Source organism: Carcharodon carcharias, chromosome 28 (genome assembly GCF_017639515.1).
Source record: "Carcharodon carcharias isolate sCarCar2 chromosome 28, sCarCar2.pri, whole genome shotgun sequence".
Lineage (NCBI taxonomy): Eukaryota > Metazoa > Chordata > Chondrichthyes > Lamniformes > Lamnidae > Carcharodon > Carcharodon carcharias.
The window spans coordinates 36,221,265-36,240,091 of record NC_054494.1 but is presented as its reverse complement, the minus strand read 5'-3'; the positions used below and the strand labels follow the sequence as shown (position 1 = coordinate 36,240,091).

The 18,827-nt window shown below is 40.7% G+C and overlaps 1 protein-coding gene across 12 annotated transcripts in view; it reads left to right on the top strand.

The window, feature by feature from the left end:
• The window catches only part of micu1 (mitochondrial calcium uptake 1), a 104,238-nt gene that overhangs the window by 75,971 nt on the left and 9,440 nt on the right, over nucleotides 1–18,827 (top strand). For all 12 annotated transcript variants that reach the window (XM_041176416.1, XM_041176422.1, XM_041176426.1 and 9 more), the window contains 5 exons: nucleotides 3,464–3,546; nucleotides 5,140–5,337; nucleotides 12,396–12,533; nucleotides 16,437–16,545; nucleotides 18,066–18,155. In XM_041176416.1, coding sequence (XP_041032350.1) covers nucleotides 3,464–3,546; nucleotides 5,140–5,337; nucleotides 12,396–12,533; nucleotides 16,437–16,545; nucleotides 18,066–18,155 — 618 coding nt within the window. The remainder of the gene's footprint in view (nucleotides 1–3,463; nucleotides 3,547–5,139; nucleotides 5,338–12,395; nucleotides 12,534–16,436; nucleotides 16,546–18,065; nucleotides 18,156–18,827) is intronic.

Sequence of the window (18,827 nt, the reverse complement as noted above, 5' to 3'; positions counted from 1 at the left end):
TCATGTCCTCCTCCAAACCATGATTTGCAAACAGTGTTGCCGTAGGTGTACCCAGTCATTCTCTGCAACGATGAACAGCATTCACTGATTCTGAAGTGGTTAGGGTGAGTGAAGCTGAATTTAAGGGTGCAGTTTGAGGATGCTTAATTTTTTTAATGATTATACAGCCTGGTTTTAACTTAGCGTATTGAGTGTTAAAAACAGAAAGACTGCTTGTACTTGTATAGTCTTTCATTTAGAATTTGTTCCTAATTTACGGAACATTATTAGACACACAACTTTTATATTCTGCATATGAATACTATTTCCAGCTAGTTTCACAGCAGAATTGTTTAAGAACTAAATTGGGAATTAATGGAGAAATGCAGTAGCATTCCTGAACTGTAAAAGAAAATCTTATTCTCCACTGACTGATTACTGCAATTTTGGTAATTATTTGTTGATGCTACTTTATGGCCTGATTCAGCATATACTATTCATGGAACTCTTAAGATTACAAGAAAGAAATCAATAAGGCATGTCATCTTTCAAATATATTATTGGCATTTCCATAATTCTTTGTTATCTGTGCCCCTATTTAAGAAAATCTAATTAGGTCTCTACATGAAAATTTATTTTGCTTGCTGCATCTTCACAAATTTGGGCAGGCCACCAGTATAACCAGAGTTGTGCAACCTGCTCTTAACTGCTGTAATTAGTGGAAGTGGTTTCTGTGGTCTTATACAAATACCTGCAAATATTCACTCTTTCTCTCCCTGAAAAGTTCCCTGTCCAAATTTCCAAAGGAAAACAGTGCTATTATTATGCTAACATGAAGACAACATCTAATAAGTCAGCAGATACTTAGCAGATCAAGGAAAATGTTAAGTCAGACACCTGCAGACCCCATCAAAGACCCCATAAGGTTAAGAGATACCCAGCTGGCTGACCTGAGATTTACTGTTCAGATTTTTCTTGGATTTACTCCTATTGCTCTGTGGTTTCTAGTGAGCCCAAGAACCAGCAAGGAATCTCACTGCTACTGCTAGCTCTTAATTTGGGTTGTTGTGTCAAATGTTACTGGTGCTGAAAAGCCAGACATTTGTAGCTGGTTACACTGCAGCAATGGTCATGCACATACTGACGGCTACGTACACCCTGGCTCTCCAAACTGGCCTAAGCTCTCTGGATTTCGATAAATCAGGTGTGTACTTGAGGGAGCTTTTGAAATTCTGCAGGCTTAGATTTCCCAGTGCCTTGTTTCCGAGGCTCTTAAGTCTCTTTCCATTCTTCAGTTTCTTTGCTGACCAAAAATCCCAAAGTCAGAATAAATTGCTACAAATTAAGGAACTGTGAGGATATCTTGATTTTTCTTCCACAATCAAACACTGCCATTTCTATTCCGATAGCTGGAGGGCTTCCACTTGCTTATGTTGGCATTTGAATCCCACGAACATTGATGACACATTATATGATGCCAGTTATACTGCAGAGTAATCAGTTTTAGACTGGACACAAGCACGTCCATGTAAGGCAGGATACGTGAATCACAGAGGCTTGTTCCAAATTTAACAACTTTCTCAGTAGTATTTGTTGAGCCATCCATGCCAAGTTGTTGCATTGGTCCCTCAAACATTTTCAAAGATGAAATAGATACTTGTAATAAAACATGTTTGAGATGTCAGCCTGCAAATGCCTTGTGTGTGAAGTGGATAAAGAGCTTATCAGTGTTATTGGTGCAAAACGATGCCGTCCTTGTTCAATGGCTATTTTAGCAATTATTTGTCATAACTCTACGTGGCTTTTATGATGTACCCCACATTGTGGCGTAGACAAAATGAACTCCGAAGTTCTGCAAAATAGGGCAAGACCATAGCACAGAGGTTTGCACTTTGTCAGGAGAATGCTGATTTGTGCCCATGATCTTCTGCAAAGTGAGTTCCCAATCTTAGCCATGCTGCAAATGGGGAGGTGCTGAGTATTTTCGCACAAGGAGGGGGGCGAAAGTGCGAGTGTGTTCGCACCAGCCAGTTCTCAGGGACCACCTTATGATTGATGTGTAGGTGTAAAGGGCAATTTACCTGGCCATACTCTGGTTGTGGCTACGGTGCAGAGAGGTCCAGAAAAATAAACCTTGCTCCTGGGGAGACAAAAAAAGTAACTGCAAAATGTTCAATGTTACAGGGACATTTTGATCACTTGCAATTAAGAAACAGTGTAAATCATACAGGATTCAATTCAAATGCATTCAACTCTGCAGGGAAGAATTGTGCATATTTGCATTTTTATGGACTGTTAAAATTAAAGATGAACATTACGAATGGTGAATTGCTAATGGGAGGTTCAGTGAGTCAGAATCACCCATGTATGAAACAGTACAGCAAAAAACTGAAGCAATTGGAGTGTAAAATTTTAAAGGCAGATTGTCACTGTACAGAGATACTCTCTTTCTCATTCCCAACCTATGTGATCTGCACCTCTTGAGAAGTAAAATCCTGCCCTGTGGGGAATAATCTTGCCCAAGAAAAATAAAATTATGTAGGAATCTTGACTTTAATTCATCACGTCATCTACAAAGTAGCATGCATTCGTGTTCTATATTCTACCATGAACTGAGAATATGTGTAATAATAGAGAAATGGTTATTTGGTAAATTAATAACTTAATGTCTGTTTACAGTAACTTTTCCAAAACTCTACAGATATCTCTTGGGTCGTCCCAGAAGTCATTCTGGAAGCCTACTCTTGTACATGGTCAGTGATTGGCTTTAGAGACAAGTGAAATCCTGGAGGCTCAATGTGTGGCAGCTTGGCTCAGTTAGTACTGTTGGATCTGAGTCAGAAGATTGTCAGTAATGTTCCAGTGCATTTCTGAGGGTGTGCCGCATTGCTGGAAGTACCATCCTTCAGTTGAGCTGTTTTAATTGCTGTCCCATCTGGCAGGTCAGATGGATGTTTAAAATCACAAGGGCACTTTTGGAGTTGGCTGTGTCTGGACAAGCATTCCTCCTCCTAACCACCAAAGTCAGCTCGTTTGTGGGAATCTGATGTGCATGGAGTGTTTGCTTGCACAATGCACCGCTGAACCTCAGATTTATTCATTATATGTAAAGAGCATTGGAATATTTCTGAGACTCATTAAAATGGCATATAAATGCTGGACTGAACTTCCTGCAAATATAATTGCAATTTAAATTCTAAGCATTCTGAAAGATACTCAGGCTTTGCCATTTGGGAGAGGTTAAGAATTTCTTGATGTTCTTGAGTTTAAAAACACATTTTTATAACAACCAGTGGGAACCATAAACACATGTGTTTGTGAGTTTTGTCTTTTATAACTCTACCTGCATATAGTTTTCTATTGGTATAGAAGCCATAATTAAGTTAGGTTATAATGGAGACTGGTTTACCCAAAACTGCTACGTTGATAAGTTCTGTATATTTGCATTAGGGACTATGTAATTAATTATTTCTTCTCGAATTAGCTCCACACAGGAATTTTGAAATTGCCTTTAAGATGTTTGACCTAAATGGTGATGGTGAGGTTGATCTGGAGGAGTTTGAACAGGTAATGATGAGTGAAGCATTTGCACTTGGGATAGCTCTGCCAGCTGCAGTAATAGAGTTAGAGGTAGAATTTCTGTGGGTACTCACCGGCCCATGGTAACTTAGGAGGATGAGCAGTGAAAACCTCAGAAATAACATGCATGGCCATTTATGCTATTTCTCTGGGATTTCCACCTAAGTTACAGCAGGATACACGTGAGAAAAACCCTGTAGAAATTCTATTAGAGCGTCGGTATTCAATGTAACTGTTTAATTTTACAGTGGGTGTAGCCTTTGAAGAGTGTGGTAACATCAGATAAGATTATTGTAATTTCAAAAAGAAATTATGAACATAAAGTATGGGACCAGAAAAAACAGTGCAGTCCATTTGGTTGGTACAGGAAAATAATAACCTTCAGTACACCACTCTCTCAACTATTTCCCTTGAATTTTTACATGCTATCAGACTCCACACCCTCAGAGGACATTCTGTTCTACAAGCTCACTACCCTGTCTGTAAAGTAGTTGAATCCGTGTTGTTGGTGCACTTTCCCTCTAAGTTTCGGATGTGTTACCTATGGCTTGAGTTTGTGGTGTAATCCAAAGCAATGTTTGCTTGTTCGCTGCAGCTCAGTAGGGTAGCAATCTTGCTTCCGAGTGAGAACATTGTGGGTTCAAGCTCCACTCCCAGAGACTTGAGCACAAAAAATCTTGTCTGACACTCTAGTGTAATACTGGAGTGCTGCACTATTAGAGGTGCTGCCTTTCAGATAGGATATTAAACCAAGGCTCCATTTGCAAAAGATCCCATGGCGCTATTTCAGAGAAGAGCGGGGAGTTATCCCGTGTCCTGGGCAATATTTCTCCCTCAGTCAACATAACTAAATCAGATTACCTGGTTATATTGCTGTTTGTGGAAACTTGCTGTATGCAAACTGGCCATTGTGTTTCCTACATTACAACCATAACTACATTTCAAAAGTTCTGATGAAGAGTCATACGGACTCGAAACGTTAACTCTGTCTCCACAGATGTCAGACTTGCTGAGTTTTTCCAGCAATTTTTGTTTTTGTTTCAAAAATACTTAATTGGCTGTAAAGCACTTCAGGATGGCCTGAGGTGATTAAAGACATTACATAAATATAACTCTTTTTATCAGGGTGCAATTTATTCCCTTAATGATCTTGAATATTTTGAATTAGATCTTTAAGCCTTGTCTTCTCCAGCATAAGCATTCCAAACCCTTCAGCCTCCCTTCATAACACAAGTCTTATGTTAAATAGTAGTTTTATGCTAGCTTACATGACATTCATACATGCCAATACGGTCATTTAAAAGCAGTTAGGCCAGGATGAGAGTGGCTAAAGCCAGGACACCAGATTAATTAAAAAAAAAAGTAAATGCTGGAATGGGAAGGTGGTAGCTATCTTATTCTCGAAGACTGAAATAAAACAGGCTGAAGGACCTCATTCATTGAAGCTCTCTTGTGTAGCATTCAATATTTCTGCATTGTGTTTTGCTGATAATTAATAAGTTGTGATCAAAAAGCATGCTGTGACTTTTCTGTGCGTAAGAAGTCTTTTATGCTTGACTTATTTCTGCTTCCATTTTTCAGGTTCAGAGCATTATTCGATCTCAGACCAGTATAGGCATGCGTCACCGAGATCGCTCCACAACAGGGAACACACTGAAATCTGGAGTTAGCTCAGCGCTTACCACTTACTTCTTTGGTGCAGATCTAAAAGGAAAATTGACTATTAAACATTTCCTAGAGTTTCAGCGTAAACTGCAACAGGATGTACTCAAACTGGAGGTAAGAACAATGTAGGCTATTACTTATTGGCAATGCTACTAACATCTTAAATATTATAAATAAATCAGCCAAAGGGGGAGAAATACTTTAGCTTGAAATTATGGTCACGGCGAATATAAAAACTTGTACAACATACTTTGGGAAACAAGGAACAGCTGTTTTTTTTGACATAGCGCCAAATAGAGGTTCCACCAACAATTGTGGGAATTAGGGTTGATTTTACTTTAGCCAGGGTGGATGCTGCTTTTACAGGATGGATGCTGAAAGGATGTTTCCCCTTGACTAGAACTAGGGGACCTAGTTTAAGAATAAGGGGTTTCCCACTTAAGATGGAGATGAGAAGAAATGTTTCCTCTCAGAGGGTCCTGAATTTTTGGAACTCTTCCCCAGAGAGTGGTGGAAGGAGGGTCAATGAATATCTTTAAGGCAGAGGTAGATAGATTCTTGGCTAACAAGGGGGGTCAAAGGTTAGCGGGAGTAGGCGGAATGTGGACTTGAGACCACACTCAGATCATCCATGATCTTCTTGAATAGCGGAGCAGGCTCAAGGAACCAAATGGCCTACTCCTGCCCGCAATTCATATGTTCATATATTTACTGGCATATCCCCGTTTTACCCTTTTATAGAACTGCCAATCTGATGAAGCTCAGAAGTGGGTATTTAATATTTAGAATTATGCTGATTTGCTCCAGGATTGCTTGACTGGAGTTCAGATTAGGAAATTACTATTAGTGCTCTCAGTCTTTTGGCCATCACTGCAAAATTGGGAACACCATAAATCGGGTAGTCGGACATTTCTGGCCAGTTCTCTAATCAACAAAAGCTACATTGCTTGAGCGATATCTTACAAAATTTACCATTTACTATAGGACTCTTCTTTGTGATATTACAGAATTCTGCTCTGGTGCCCACGTGAGTGAAATGTAGAAAATCTCAAAGCTGGATGAAACAATCGATCTGTCTAATCCACCTTCCTGACTGACATTCTACATCCCTGATCATTATTAATTTGAAACCTTCCTTATATCCTCTTTCAGTCTATACTTCTCCAGTGAGAAGGGTGTCAATTATTTGAGCAGCTCCTTATGTGCTTTATGATATTGATGGGAAAAGAAAGTCAGATTTGCATCTTCTGCACGGTAATGGATATGCAGCCAAGAATATGTGTTTTATTCCACTAGTTTCATTCAGTGTCAGTTATGAATTGTTTGTTTGGCTCCCATTTACTATAACTAAGGAATTAGCCACAGAATGAGCAAGGCTGCTGTTTGAGGACAAAATAGGAAAATCTCTGTACATTGAAGAGTATTTTTCAGTAGTGAAAAAGACAGAAGACATCACCATCACATTGCATGTCTATGACATGTGAAAATTGGATTTCTACTGAGACTGAAGTGCAGTGCTTTAATTATTTTTTAAATGTAGTATCTGCATACTCAATTTTCATGTGATTCATGCTGCTGATATTGATGTTGTCACAGACAAGTCTCTTACATTTTCAAAAAGGCTTCCAATGTTAAGAAAACAATCCCTGACATTGGGTTTGAACTTTACTAACATTTTGGCTATTATAGCAGACTCTTCACTGTAATTAGGGAGAAGGTGCATAATGGTAATGCCACTGGATGGTAATCCAGAGGCCAAGGCTAATACTCTGGGAACATGGGTTAAAATCGCACCACGGCAGCTGGTGGAATTTAAATTCAATTAATAGAATCTGTCAATGGGGAAAATGTTAGAGGCTATTATTAAAGACGTTGTAGCAGGGCACTTGCATAAATTCAAGGTAATCAGGCAGAATCTTTTTCTGGTTGGCAAGATATAAAAAATGGTGTGCCACAGGGAAAGTGCTGCAGCCTCAGCTTTTTACAGTTTATATAAATGACTTGGATGAAGGGACCGAAAGTAGGATTGCTAAATTTGCTGATGACACAAAGATAGGTAGGATAGTAAGATGTAAAGCGGCCATAAGGAGGCTACAAAGGGATATAGATAGGTTAGGTGAGTGGGTAAAGACCTGGCAAATGAAGTACAATGTGGGAAAGTGGGAAATTGTCCATTTTGGCAGGAAAAATAGAAAAGAAGCATATTATCTAAATGGTGAGAGATTGCAGAGCTCTCAGATGCAGAGGGATATGGGTGTCCCAGTGCATGAATTCGTAAAGGCTAGTATGCAGGTACAGCAAATAATTAGGAAAGCTAATTACCATTTATTGTGAGAGGAATTGAATGCAAAAGTAGGGAGGTTATGCTTCAATTATGCAGTGCATTAGTGAGACCACATCTGGAGTATTGCATACAGTATTGGTGACCTTATTTAAGGAAGGATGTAAATGCATTGGAAGCAGTTCAAAGAAGGTTTACTAGACTAATACCTGGATTGGGCGGGTTGTCTTATGAGGAAAGGTTGGACAGGCTGGGCTTGTATCCGCTGGAGTTTAGAAGAGTAAGAGGCAAATTGATCGAAACATATAAGATCATAAGGGGTCTTGACAGGGTCAGTGTGGAGAGGATGTTTCCTCTTGTGGGACCCTCTAGTACTATGAGCCACTGTTTAAAAATAAGGCGTTGCCTATTTAGGACAGAGATGAGAATTTTTTTCTCTGAAGGTTGTGAGTCTTTGGAACTCTCTTCCTCAAAAGGTGGTGAAGCAGAGTCTTTGAGTATTTTTAAGGCAGGGGCAGATAGATTCTTGATAAGCAGGGGGGTGAAATGTTATCGGGGGTAAGCGGGAGGGTAGAGTTAGGGTTACAATCAAATGAGCCATGATCTCATTGAATGACGGGGCAGGTTCAAAGGACTGAGTGGCCTATTCCTGCTCCTAATTCCTGTGTCTGTATGAAACTATGAATCATGAAAGTATTATTGATTGTTGTAGAAACCCATCTGATTCACTAATGAATTTAGGAAAGGAAATCTGCCATCCTTACTTGGTTTGGCCTACATGTGACTTCAGACCCATGACAATGTGGTTGACTCTTAATTGCCCTCTGAAATGGCCGAGCAAGTCGCTCAGTTCAAGGGCAATCAGGGATGGGGAACAAATGCCTTTACAGCAATGCCAACATCCCATGAGGAATAAAGGATAAGATGTTATCTGTGCAAGTATAAGCTCTCTCCTTCATCTGTAAAATAAAACCACAGTTGCTCTGAACTGAATGTAGTTAATCAAAAATGGAAAAATTGTATTCATGTGCTTACAGTTGAATAACTAATTCCACTGATGGCATTGACAATTTTCTTTTATAATTTCTGATGATTTTAGAGAACAAAAATACTTTAGAACTCTTTTTCCCTTTGAACTGGTTATGAGGGAAAAACTCAGCCCCAATGTCAATCGTTTATGTTTCCGTATTACTGTCTGAAGCTCACTGTCCTTGGAGCAATTTAGTTGTGTGTGCAGTTTTAAGTAGAAGACATATCACTTTCCATCTCTTGAGAGATTCCCTGTTGTGTGACAGTTTGATCATAATGAACATCTGAGTACTTCATTAGCAGTTTTATACCAAAGGTGATTCCTTCTGTCCCCAGCACTCTGGTTCCACTCCTGCTATCTGGAGTGTATGAATACCTTGTTTCTAAATTCCTTTTGGGGAAAGACACTCATTTAATCATTTAAGCTTGTCCTTGTGTATAACATGCTTATGACTGATGATGAAATTCTCTGACAACAAAGATGGTCAACCTAAGTGCAACCTCTTTTTTGTGCTGTCACCGTTCATTATCATATACTACCAAGACTATGGAATGCAGAAAATACATCAGAATTCTCATGCGTTTATGCTGAAACATATTGAATCTGTTTCTGAAGCCATCAGAATGTCCAGATTAGTGCTTGAGCTTATATTTAATTGATCTAGTATTTTGAGGCACATTGATTAACACATGGGTAATTAGCTAATGCAGCTTTTGTTGGGACACTTCCACATATCCATCACTGTATGAGAGGATTTCTTTTACCTTACATGAGAGCTTTTGAATTTTGTGTTTCTGTCCTCAAATACCAAGTGCCTGTTTAGTGCAAGCCAGTTATGGTTGTTGACTTGCATCTACATCTACATTATTCCCTCAGCATTTCAAGGACCTCTTAATTATTCATTTTCCAAAATTAAGGCTTACAAGTCTCTTCTCATAGCTTCAAAACCCAAGTTACAAAAAGATAGTTAATATTGATCTTTGAATCATTTCCTATGCATTTTGATAAGGTTCCCAAACTGTACATCCTACTTCTAATAATGCTTCAGCCCCATTCATTTGAAGTTTAATTTATTGTGACTTCTGGTCAAATGCCCTTGAGCCATACGTTATACTGAAAGCTTTCATAGCAAATGGAGAACAGGAAAATTCTGTAGTCTTATGTGCCTTTTCTAAAACCTGTCAGTTTGATTGCAGTCGTCCTTTCCAGTCCTGTACATTATTAAATACCTTGCAAAATCCTGTATCCCTCTCTTTCTTTGTTGCAATTGAAAGAGAAAGAGGAACTAAAAAAAAATATAAATGTAGTTTCAGTCTAATAAAAGACAAAATTGGGTATCTCTATCATAAAGTATTTCTCTGTACAAAGATTGATCAACACGTCTCCACCACCCAACCACCCCCTCCCCCCAACAGAATGTACTCTGGGTGGGGGACTTCAATGTCCATCACCAGAAGTGGCTCGGGAGCACCACTGCTGTCTGAGCTGGCCGAGTCCTGAAGGACCTAGCTGCGAGACTGGGTCTGCAACAGGTAATGAGGGAACCAACAAGAGGGAAGAACCTATTTGACTTCGGCCTCATCAGTCTACTTGTCTCGGATGCACCTGTCCATGTCAATATCAGTAGGAGTGACCACTGCACAGTCCTTGTGGAGTTGAAGTCCAGTTACACATTGAAAATACCCTCTATCTAAGAGCAAAACTACTGGAGATCCATCAGTAAACCAAATCTACAAGGAAATAGCTTAGGGATTGTTTAGACTGGTTTGATAGGGTAGAAATGAGGGATAATAATGTGATAAAATTAATTAATTACCATTTAATTTTAAACAATGGAAAAACAAGCCCATTTCTTCCTTTTGACAAAAGCAAAATACTGCGGATGCTGGAACCAAAAATAGCTGGAAAAACTCTGCAGGTCTGACAGCACCTGCGGAGAGGAACACGGTTAACGTTTCAAGTCCATCTGACACTTCATCAGAACTAAGGAAATAGAGAAATGAGGTGAAATATCAGCTGGTTTAAGGGAGGGTGGGACAGGTAGAGCTGGATAGAGGGCCAGTGATAGGTGGAGGCAAAGAAGAGATTGCCAAAGATGTCGTAGACAAAAGGACAAAGGGGCGTTGATGGTGGTGATATTATCTAAAGGATGTGCTAATGGGGACATTAAGGGTGGCAAGCAAGTGGCAGATGGCCCTGGTGGAGGTAGGGTGGGAGGAAGGGATTGAAATAGGCTAAAAGGTGGAGATAAAACAATAGCTGGAAATAAATTTCAAAATAGGTGGGAAAAGAAAAATATATTTTTTAAATTATAAATTATTGGGAAAAGGGGGATCGGAAAGGGGGTGGGGATGGAGGAAAGAGTTCATGATCTGAAGTTGTTGAACTCAATATTAAGTCCGGAAGGCTGTAGAGTGCCTGGTCAGAAGATGAGGTGCTGTTCCTCCAGTTTGCATTGAGCTTCACTGGAACATTGCAGCAGGCCAAAGACGGACAACTGGGCATGAGAGCAGGGTGGTGTGTTGAAATGGCAAGCGGCAGGGAGATCTGGGTCATGCATGCGGACAGACCGAAGGTGTTCTGCAAAATGGTCACCCAGTCTGCGTTTGGTCTCTCCAATGTAGAGGAGACCGCATTGGGAATAGTGAATGCAGTAGACTAAATTGAGGGAAGTGCAAGTGAAGTGCTGCTTCACTTGAAAGGATTGTTTGGGCCCTTGGATGGTGAGGTGGGGTGAAGTAGGGGCAGGTGTTGCACCTTCTGCTGTTGCATGGGAAGGTGCCATGGCAGAGGGTTGAGGTGTAGGGGGTGATGGTGGAGTGGACCAAGGTGTCCCGGAGGTAACTATCTCTGTGGAAAGCCGCCAGGGAGGGTGAAGGGAAGATGTGTTTGGTGGTGGCATCATGCTGGAGTTGGCGGAAATGGCGAAGGATGATACTTTGAACGTAGAGGCTGATAAGTGAGGACAAGGGGGACCCTATCATGGTTCTGGGAGAGAGAGGAAGGTGTGAGGACAGATGCACAGGAGGTAGGCCGGACACGATTGAGGGCCCAGACCCAGACCTCCCTGTCGCTTGCCATTTCAACACATCACCCTCCTCTCATGCCCACATGTCCGTCCTTGGCCTGCTGCAATGTTCCAGTGAAGCTCGGAAACTGGAAGAACAGCATCTCATCTACCGGCTAGGCACTTTACAGCCTTCCAGACTTAATATTGAGTTCAACAACTTCAGATCATGAACTCTTTCCTCCATCCCCACCCCCTTTCCGATCCCCCTTTTTCCAATAATGTATAATTTTTAAAAAAATATATTTTTCTTTTCCCACCTATTTTTAAATTTATTTCATCTATTGTTTTATCTCTAACTTTTAGCCCATTTCCATCCCTTCTTCCCACCCCACCCCCACAAGGGCCATCTGCCACTTGCTTGTCCTGCTTGCTACCCTTAATGTCCCCATTAGCACATTCCTCAGATATTAGCACCACCTTTGTCCTTTTGTCTATGAAATCTTTGGCAATCTCTTCTTTGCCTCCATCTATCACTGGCCCTCTATCCAGCTCTACCTGTCCCATCCCCCTCTACCAGCTTATATTTTGCCTCATTTCTCCATTTCCTTAGTTCTGATGAAGAGTCATACTCGAAACGTCAACTGTGTTCCTCTCCGCAGATGCTGTCAGACCTGCTGAGTTTTTCCAGCTATTTTTGTTTTTCTTCCTTTTGACAATGCTTCTAGCTTCCCTAATTAAATATCGAGCTTAAAAATTGTCAGAAGGCTTTTTTTGTCCTACACCAGGTAAATGATCTGCTTTATTAAAATATCAGAAATTGGCCTCATCTTTACTCTTTCCTCCTCCTCCAGTTTGAGCGACATGACCCAATAAATGGACGAATCTTAGAGCGTCAGTTTGGCAGTATGCTGTTGGCATATAGCGGTGTCCAATCCAAGAAACTCAGAGCAATGTTGAAAAGTATCAAAAAACAATTCAAAGACGCAGAGGTAAGAGCCTAGAAGTAATGGCTGCGTGCTGATGCAGCAGAACACAACACTGAGCAAGATGGTTTTTGCTTATTTTCTTAGTACTGTCGGTGTCTCAGTAGACCCACTGTTCCCAAATGGTAAAGGATCATAAACTACTGTGGGATTTGTTGAGATTTTTACAGCAGTTAAATGTCAGCAAGCCTCAGTTGCTGGCAGTCTCCCCTGTGGGTCTGGGATCATGTTCTACTCCAGAACTTGAGCACATAGTCTTGGGTTGGTTCTCCAGTGTACTGATGTTGGTCAGCTCATTATTGGAGCTGCTGGCCTTGACAGCTAAGCCAAACTGGTCAATACATAGCATTATATAATGCAGGTTGTTCTTCTGCAGAATTCTGCCCAAGAAGGTGGCACTGCTGTAATTGCATCATTTAAGTTTTAAACTCTAGATTGTGTGCTACTTAGGCATCAGTGAAGTGTGGTCATGATCATTGCTGTGCAGCCCCAGGGGAATGTGGAGCTTTAATCACTGCTATGGTAGATATCGTCAGTATGGATTGTGACTGCAGAATTAAGCCAAATCCACCATGGCTTACCAGGAAGTGATGAGTCCCCTTATTAAACTTTCCAGATACCGGAGAACAGGTTCAGTTTTCTCCTAACAGCAATTGTGAACTAGAATGAAGTTTTAAAATTGAGAGTTCCAACTATTGTGATCGGTAAATGTGCAGAACAGACTGCAATAGTTGCTGATGGTATTTCCTCTCAATTAGCGGATGAGGCTTAACTGGTCCCTTATGTGGTGCTTTTATATTAAAGAAGTGCAGCTTTGAAGACTGCCTTATCTGCACACCAGAGGTTCCCTAATCCTCTATTCCATTTAAACCGTTTAATGTGCATTTCCTTTCCCTATTCTTGTTACCAAAATGTCTTTCTAAAGACTTTTAATCGGCTGTCTTTTTGACATTTTTGTGTTTTGTATATTAACCTCTGGAGACCTTGTAAATTAATATAAGGCATGACAAACATAAAACTCAGAACTTCACCTTATTAATTTGTCACCTCTACAGCATTTATCAGATTATGGCCAGTATTCAGAAATAGGGCGAGTGATTTGTCGCTCAGGAACAGCACTTTCACTGCCTCTGGGACTTTTCATTGTATCCTGTTAGCAATTTGCACCATTTGTGGTAAATAAAGAAAGGTTTGTCAGAGGTCAGAGCAATTCACTCACCCCAGTTAAAAAGGTGTTTCCCATTTATTCATCTCTGGATTCCAATACACCCAGGCTGCAAATGTTTTGATTTTTAAGCTCAACCTTGCCACTTAAGTAAATTGAAAAATATTTCTTGGGTTACCTCAAAACCGAGTATCTTTCACTGCGCGCCTGGATTGAGCAGATAAATAGATGAAATAAAAGCTACGCCATGTCAGACAGAATGCTGCAGTTCTCTGCTGGTAACAGTATTGTACATGTAGGGTTGAACCACCAGACAACACACTTGGAAATTATGTACATAAGAAAGTGAACATTTCAGCAGTTATCCAAAAAGATGTAAATTTAGTCCTTCTTGGGTTAATTACACATTTTAGTTCACTCCATATGCTAAAGTATACGACATACGTCACTCAGATATGTAAGGGCCAAGTTTTGTCCTCATTTTTGGGTGGGAATGGACCTGTGATGGGCCAAAATCATACTGCACTACTTTGTGCCCCCTTTTATAGTCAATATTGGGCTCACTACCAATTTTGTCGCTGGTTGGTAAACTGACGAGCATTGCTCCTGACACTTCGTGAAATATCGGCCTTGTAAATACCAGTAGCCCATACTATTTTGTTTTTGTGTGCACATTGTTTTGAACTGTCAGGAGAATTAACTTAGTGTCTAGTGTTTCAATGGAATGCAATAGGGAAGAGAACCATTGCTATTACAGCGGTTCTGTTAATGCTCCTGTGAAGCACCTTAGGATGTTTTACAATTAATGGCACTCAATACAAGTTGTTGTTACATGAGGCATTTTATTGCCTATTTTACGCTGTAGTCAAGTTGCAGAGAAGCAATTTATCACCACTTGCTTTTTCTCTTTGAGTTCACCTGTTTTACTGCATTGCATTCTGGGCGGTCCCAGTCATTGTGGCTTGACACGTCACTGAAGTCTGACTACCAATCCGTCAAGATTGTGTGGACAATAACGGCTCTCCAAAGTCACCATGTTAAGCAAAGTCACACACTGACTTCTACAAGGGTCTATTTACCAAGTCCTGTGGAAATGGAGAATTGGTGACAGGGACATAGCTGTGAACCTGGGAGCCCCTAGTCAAGAGCAAAATGCTGCAGATGCTGTAAATCTGATATAAAAACAAAAAATGCTGGAAATACTCAGCACCTGTGGAGAGAAAATAGGTTGATGACCCTTCATCAGAACACAGCCCTGCACTGGGATCATTTGTATGCAGTTTGATTCTGAATACCTGCTGCAATTATTCAATAACCTCCCCACCTTCCAAAGATATCTTTATGCAAATTGAGGGGGTTAGCCATTCTGAATCTGAAGCTCCAGGTAGCCTAACTGAGTTTGTATCTTTCTTGTTATATCTATTTCCCTCTCTCTTCCACACTCTCAGAATGTCTCGCCATCTGTTTGTTTGTGTCTCTCTCCTTCCCCCCTCATATTTCCACAATTTTTTCTCATCCTTTTTTACCATTTCAGAACACACGATGTTTCAATTTTTGCATATATTTTGGCTGAATTTCTGTCACTGATTGAGTGCCAATGTGGCACCACCTTCTGAGAATGTCTTTTCTGATTATCCTTCACTCATTACTGCTTCATTGCATGGCGATTCTTTTGGGGGTTTCCAATATTAATATATTTAATGAAGCTCCACTATGTCTCCCTCAAATGGTCTGCCACCATCGCAGACAGCAGACCTTTTCCACCCCCAGATTTAATTCTCATCTCACCTCCTAAAGATATTGATGGCCTCTCTGGTACCTCAACCAATTGGCCATTATTCAGACTGAAACTTTGATAATTGCCAGTGGAGAACAGCAGAGTCATACATTTCCAGCAAGAGTTAAGACAGAACTACCAGGAGCCCTGATTTTTTTTTCGCAGCCCCCAATCCAGGGTTGTTGTGAGCAACTTCAGTGCTGCTGCCACTGCATAGACAGATTTACAATAACTGTGCATTGATATAGTGCCTTTAATGTAGAGAAATGTCACTAGATACTTCACAGAGGCATAAGGACAAAAACTCATGTTGAGTCAAAGAAAGAGATATTGGCAGAGATGATCAAATGCTTGGTTAAAAAAGATGGGCTGCAAAGGAGGCAAGGGGGTGTTAGAGCAGTGGAGGGGCTTAAGGAGGAAGTTTACAGCATGGGCCCAAAGCAGCTGAAGGCACGGCCACTACTTCACAGCACTCGAGTCAAAGCTGCACAGTTCCTGCAGAAACTCTGCCTTTCTGTCTAATCCAAGCCCCTGAGTGGCAGTATATGCATTAGCATTGAGATTGATAATAACTTCACACATGGAAAGTCTGATATCTAAGAATAAATTGGTACAAATTGGTACATGTAAGTGCAAAACGCTACAGCTTGGAGTGTGGTTAAAAATTAGGAAAATAAATTCCGACAGAGTTGTGGAACACTGCGAAGGACATTTGGGTTAATTGAATCCTTTAAAGGGAGCTGAACTGAATTCCATTGACTGGGATTAATGATTAAAGAGATTAATGGTGATTTTTATTTCTTGGGTATTGGGGAGAACCCTAATTTTTCTTAAAGTAGGTGCTCTGTAGGGGGAAAGCAAAGCCCAATGATAGAATAATCATACAGTGGACTTTAGATATTGTGACGGCTCGGATGGCCCTTTCTCACACTAGACCTCATTTCACTTCATCTCTTTTCTTCTGCAGGGCATCACATTCGAGGAGGTGGAAAATTTCTTCACTTTTCTGAAGAACATTAACGATGTGGACACAGCACTGAGCTTCTACCACATGGCAGGGGCCTCAATTGATAAAGGTATAATGAACTAAAAGTAAACCGTGTCTCTGGAATTGATCCTGTGCAAACGTAGAAACCATCCGTCAAAATATATTGATGGGGATTTTGTTTTGCTTTCGTTTTGTTGAAATAGTTGCTAGAGTTTGTTTCTATTTTCTAATCTATACCCCCAGCGCCACCACGTAATCTTGGTATAACTGAAAACGTGTTCTATTGGCCTTTGAAGTTACAGTGCACAAAGATGACTATCATCGTACCTAACATAATCATATCATGTTCATTATTCTGTCTAATAGAGGCAATAATGAAATAGAATTAGCGTTTGATTAAAAAGGAGAAAAAGGAATTTTATTACAAATTTATTTTTGCAGGACATATCTTCAACGTCTTGTTTCTTCTTAATTAGTCATCTTGTCTAAATTTTGCATTTAGCTGCTTTTTATCAGAGTCATTGATTACAGTAAAGTTACTGCATAAAATGTTATATTCCTACTGTCTCCATTCATTAAGTTGTGAAGCTAACAGATAAAGGCTGTAAACCTCAACAAATCCAACCAATACAGAGCAACAATCAGCCAGTAGAATACAAGCCAGAGGAAGTCACAATCAGATTGTGTAGTGCTGTGATTAGACCATACTGCGGCTAGTGTCCAGTTCTGATCACAGGGATATAGTTCTCAAGTGCAAGAGAGAGTGCTCAGGAAAGCCACAGGGGTCTGATCTCTAATTTTAGAGGTTTGAGTTATTAGGAAGGACTGGAGAATCTTGTGTTTTTTAAGCCTTGGAAAAAGGAAATCTGAGCAGTGATGTTGTAGAAATGTGCAAGATGGTAAGTTAAATCCAGAGAAATATTTTAAGTTGCAAGAGCAGGATGGTTTCAGACCAGCAAAAGGCAAACTGAAGAATGATATCGGGAAATGATCAACAAATGAATTGGACAGCAGGTAGAGTAGTGGAGGCAAGAAACCCGAGCAATGGATGTACATTTTAAAGAACACTTTCATGTTTCCTACAACTTGAGATTGAGAAAACTCAATGCATGTTATGAATTGAAGCCTGTCAGAGTTTATATTGAGACTTTGCAGTTCCTTGTTATAAATAGTAGGCCAGGTTGGGTCTGACTTTGCCTCTTGTGATTCAGCTGCTAAAGTAACAGACCTCAGTTAGAATCTTGAAGTCCCTTCAACTTTTTGCTCATGCAACGATAAGCAGGTTCTGAGTAGTTTCTGTTGGAGGATCACCGTCTATATTCTGTAGTGATTTTTATTCATTCATGGGATGTGGGTGTCACTGGCTAGGCCAGCATTTATTGCCCATCCCTAATTTCCGCCAAGTAGATGGTGGTGAGCTGCCCTCTTGAACCGCTGCAGTTCAAGAAGGCAGCTCACCACCACCTTCTCAAGGACAATTCATGATGGGCAATAAATGCTGGCGTAGCCAGCGACGCCCACACCCCATGAATGAATAAGAAAAAGGCAAAGTTGCAGCCGCGAAATACTTCGTTGAAAAGTTTTAACCAATATCTTTTCCCTTAACAGCAACCATGAAGCATGTTGCCAGGACGGTGGCACGAGTGGAACTTTCTGATCACGTTTGCGATGTTGTCTTTGCTTTGTTCGACAGTGATGGTGAGTGAACCCAAAGAATTCCTGAACATCTCACTCCAGCCTAACTTCTGGTTTTCAGTCTCCACTCCTCCAGCTCTGGTTCAGAACCAAAACCTTCAGCTGCTAATTCAGAAATTCTGGTGCAAAACCTTTTCCGCTTCTCTGCCCCTCTCTCCACCCTCAAAAGCCACCTCAAAACCTCCCTCTGACTCTGCTGTCCATCAGCTCAGTACACTTCATACCTATTTCCTGATCCCACCGTTTTCTCCTCAACATGAAGTACATTATAAATTGTAAGTAGTTACATATTTCCTCGGGGTAGTGTTCAAGCCTAACCATCTTCAGCTGCTTCATCAATGACCTTCCTTCCATCATAAGGTCAGAAGTGGGGATGTTCACTGATGATTGCACAATGTTCAGCACCGTTCGCGACAACTCAAATGCTGAAGCAGCCTGTGTCTAAGTGCAGCAAGACCTGGGCAATAATCAGGCTTGGGCTGACAAGTGGCAAGTAACATTCGCACAATGCAAGTACTAGGTAATGACCATCTCCCACAAGAGAGAATCTAACCATTGGCCCTTAATATTCAATGGCTTTAACATGGCTGAATCCCCCACTATCAACATTCTGGGGGTTTCCATTTACGAGAAACTGTACTGGACTAGCCATATAAATATTGTGGCTACAAGAGC